Source organism: Cannabis sativa, chromosome 6 (assembly GCF_029168945.1).
Source record: "Cannabis sativa cultivar Pink pepper isolate KNU-18-1 chromosome 6, ASM2916894v1, whole genome shotgun sequence".
NCBI classification, from domain to species: domain Eukaryota; kingdom Viridiplantae; phylum Streptophyta; class Magnoliopsida; order Rosales; family Cannabaceae; genus Cannabis; species Cannabis sativa.
Genome location: NC_083606.1, coordinates 35,182,606 through 35,186,253, shown reverse-complemented (window position 1 = coordinate 35,186,253; position 3,648 = coordinate 35,182,606). Strand labels below are relative to the sequence as shown.

At 35.3% G+C, this 3,648-nt stretch overlaps 1 protein-coding gene across 4 annotated transcripts; it reads right to left on the bottom strand.

The window, feature by feature from the left end:
• Window positions 1-324: 324 nt before the first annotated feature.
• LOC115724619 (transcription factor MYB120) lies at window positions 325-3,065 on the bottom strand. Of its 4 annotated transcripts, XM_030653945.2 has the most exons (4): window positions 2,440-3,062; window positions 2,020-2,341; window positions 1,122-1,920; window positions 325-791 (listed from the first exon to the last, which is right to left on the bottom strand). In XM_030653945.2, the coding sequence occupies exons 2-4, from the start codon at window positions 2,227-2,229 to the stop codon at window positions 505-507; spliced, it is 1,296 nt and encodes a 431-aa protein (XP_030509805.1). In that variant the 5' UTR covers window positions 2,230-2,341; window positions 2,440-3,062; the 3' UTR covers window positions 325-504. The 4 variants fall into 4 exon arrangements, with proteins under 4 accessions (XP_030509805.1, XP_030509804.1, XP_030509806.1 ...); XM_030653944.2 differs by having other exon boundaries at window positions 2,020-3,065; XM_030653946.2 differs by having other exon boundaries at window positions 674-791; window positions 1,112-1,920; window positions 2,020-3,065.
• Between the last annotated feature and the right edge of the window lie 583 nt (window positions 3,066-3,648).

Genomic DNA, 3,648 nt, shown 5'->3' with positions numbered 1-3,648 from the left:
AAAAAAATCTCTATTTTATATGAAGATTATTATGATAATTTTTATGCAGAGTAAAAAATTAAAAGTTTAGTAAAATAGTTATTTATACTATTAAAATTTAAAAATATACATCTATGTAAAACATTAAAATTTGAAATTTTATATAATTTTATAATTTAATTATCCTTGAATAAAATCCAAAGAACAGTTTGTTTTCTAGTTTTTGTATAGTTTTGATAATTGATGGTTAGAGTAGAGAAATCATATGACGCTAAAACTACACGCCAACACAATTATAGTGTTAAACTACAACGTATATATAGAGTCGTTCACGTTCAGACCATCTTTTATTGATAAAAGAAATGATCATACTGTTATTTTATTAAGTATAGTTTGGCCATATGGCTTCAACATTTAAAAGATTTGGACCAAACAAATTATAGTGTAGAGCTTTATTAATTACCATTTAAAATAATTTTATTTTATTCGTTAAATAATAATAATAGGTTTCATAATTCTCATCATTCAAGTATTTTTAAACCACCCTTTGCAAATGTCAGGCAAGTTGTCCCAAGAGGCAGGGTTTTGCCCACAGTCAGCTGCAGAGGCGATAGGGAATAGTGAAGCTAAATGCTGCATGTCGAGACAAAGATTATGATCTGTAACACCTAAACATTGACCACTGGAGTTTTCACTGTTATCACAATACCATTCTGGAGCCTGAAGATTAGCAGGCACGAAATTTAACAGCTTTGATAAGTCTTCTGGCAAGCAGTTGACCTGACCTTTAGACTCTTGCTTTGGCATTGTTTCTGCATTAAAAAGAAAAGAATGCACATTGTTATTTCCTTAATTCTATCCGAATCTATGAACAAGAAACGAAAAGTAGTATTTTCCTGTCATAATTTTGACCTTACATGCTATGCTATGCTATGCTATGCTATGCTATGTATTCTACATGTTTGAAAACAGAGTTAATGCGGGTAGTTCCCTGAAATCCATCATAAGAAATATGGTATATAGCAGTTGAAATTCACAGGCGTAGTGAAACAATCAACAATAACTAAGCTAAGCTTGAACTATTTGTAGACACAAGTTTAACTTAATTAGAAAAATTCATAATCACACATACTACGATTCACCTGAAGAGCTCTCAACAGACCTCTGGGCTTCCTCCAACAGATTCTCTAAAAGGTCCTCCAGCAACCCACCATTTCTCTGGGTTGTTGCTGAGCTTACAACCTTGGAGTTACAATTATTAATATTATTATTAGTATTGTTATTGTTGCTGTTGCTGTTGCTGTTATTATTATTACACGTAATTTCCGAATGAATTTGGGTAAATTGGCTTGAAGGGAGCTCCGACTTCACCGAGCGGATTGAACCAGAGGAATTCATAAGCTCAGAATCGAAATGGGTTCCAATATTTTGAGGTAAAGTTGGGTCAAAATTCAACGGAAACTGAAAACAACCAGAATCGCTCAACTGGTTCGGCGTGTACTGGTCAAGAGAAGGTGGACAAGGACTTTGTTGTTGGGTTTGGAGAGAAAACCCATTTGAGTCGCGAAACGACTTGAAACGAACAGGGGCACCGAGAACGGGAACAGGTCTTTGGAAAGTGAAGGATGAAGGGTTTGAGAAGGTGAAAGAAGAGTTGTTGTGTTCAAAAGAGGAAGGAGAGGTCAAACTAGGGAAAGGTTGGATTGGAGAAGACATAGGAGAATGGGATGGCGGAGTGGGCGAGAATGGGACATGGCCTTGGCTCTGGAAGGGAAACGATGGTGTCGTTGGTGTCGTTGGAGATTGGATTATTGGGGTGAGTGAGCTCGTTGGAGAGAGGTGTTGAATGTCGTGTGGATATAGAGGTAACCCTTGTCGTTTGCGCCTCTTCACCCTTGTGTTCCAATAGTTCTTGATTTCGTTGTCCGTTCGTCCAGGCAACTGGAAGAACAAAGAACAAAGTGCAATTGTCGTTCTCAATATAAGAACAACGAAACGACATCAAACAAAACATTACTAATGTATAAATAGTGTACATACTTGGGCGGCCATGCGAGCCCATTTGTTGCCATACTTGGCGTGAAGTTCAAGAATGAGTCTCTCCTCCTCAGGGGTAAAGGAACCCTTCTTCAAGTTTGGTCGAAGATGGTTGGCCCACCTGAGACGACAACTCTTGCCACAACGATTGAGCCCAGAATACTTCTGAACTGAATTCCAGTTCCCTTCGCCGTGTTTCTTTACATACTCCATTAGAACATGATCCTCCGCCGCTGTCCATGGTCCTTTCTTCAAAATGGCCCCGTCTGGCCCACTCACACACTTTCCTCCGCTTGAACCTGATGACCCACCTTCGCTCTGTGCACTGCCGTTGTTGTAAGGGGTCATTACAAGAAAGAAATACCAGAAAAAAAAAAAAAGAGAAACCCGACAAATAATCGATACCCAAATCCCAAAACTTGCCTAATCTTTTTATTATCTATGTCTCACACGCTTCACACTATTCTTCTTCCTCTTCTTCTTCTAAAATATCCCTTTAAGGCTCACTGGTCTTGGTAAGCCCCGGTGATATTTTTGTGTGTATTTTCCTTTTACATACTTAACTCACCTATTTCTCTCCCCCCTCTCCCAATCTCGATCTCCATCTCTGTCTTTTTCTCGCTATAATTCTTTTTATTTCACTCGTTCCGATACATTTTCGTTGAGTTCTTTATTGGGTATCTTTCTTTAATTTAGAATGATTTTATAAAATGTGCTTCCAAAGAAAAATAGAATCAAAAGAGAAATAAATAGTCAACAAATTTCAGAGATTGATGATAAGAGAGAAAGAGGGGGGAAGAAGGAGGGACGGTGGCTGGCCGGTTAGAAGAAGAAGAAGAAGCAAGAAAGCTGCAAAATGGTGGTGGTGATTGGAAGGTAAAAATATTGGGGGGCCTCTGAGAAGAAAGGGACCCGCAAGGGAAAATGGTAAGGAAGAGTGGGATGGTTTAAGAGGTGTGAAAATGCTATGTTTCCGAGTAATTCTCAAAGCCTAATGGCTTACCATTTTAAACGCTTTTGTTTTTTTTTTTAGGATAAATGAATTGTCCTAAAATCTATATATATCTATATAATGCTAATCACAAACCTTTAACCTGCTGAAGTGTCATCCTAAAGTTTTTACTTTCTTAATTATTTGTTCTCATTAATTTAAGTTTATTTATTTATGTATTTTATGTTAATTATTATATTAATTAAAATTATTAATTAATATTTCAGTTTTGTAGTCTATTTTTTTTTTTTATTTCCTATTAATTATAATATTTTTCGTAATAATAATAATTAAAATTAATTATTAAGCAAAAGATAAAACCTATTAAAAAAAATTGTAACAATTAATTTAGAAAAATTTACATTGATGCACGTTATTAATAATTTATTTATATAAATATTGTAATCTAAATTAATATAAAATAATAACGTTTTCTACACCGTTTGTATATTAATTATTTTGGTTTAAGTACATGTATGAATGGGCGTTTCTCTGTCAAGAGTGCTTATTGGTTGATGCAAAAGTCTTCGATACAACCAGAGAAAGAAATTTGGAAGAAACTTTGGAAGGTGAGAATGTTGAAATTATTTTACCAGAATCTAGATTTACTAACAAGTATGTTATAAACATCCCAAGCATGA

Excerpts from the sequence above, each read along its gene's own strand:
- LOC115724619 (XM_030653944.2), bottom strand. The coding sequence starts at position 2,364 with ATGACCCCTTACAACAACGGCAGTGCACAGAGCGAAGGTGGGTCATCA. Across the intron at positions 1,921-2,019 it reads GGGCTCGCATGGCCGCCCAA|TTGCCTGGACGAACGGACAA; the intron begins GTATGTACACTA and ends TTGTTCTTCCAG. Across the intron at positions 792-1,121 it reads GTCTGTTGAGAGCTCTTCAG|AAACAATGCCAAAGCAAGAG; the intron begins GTGAATCGTAGT and ends TTTTTAATGCAG.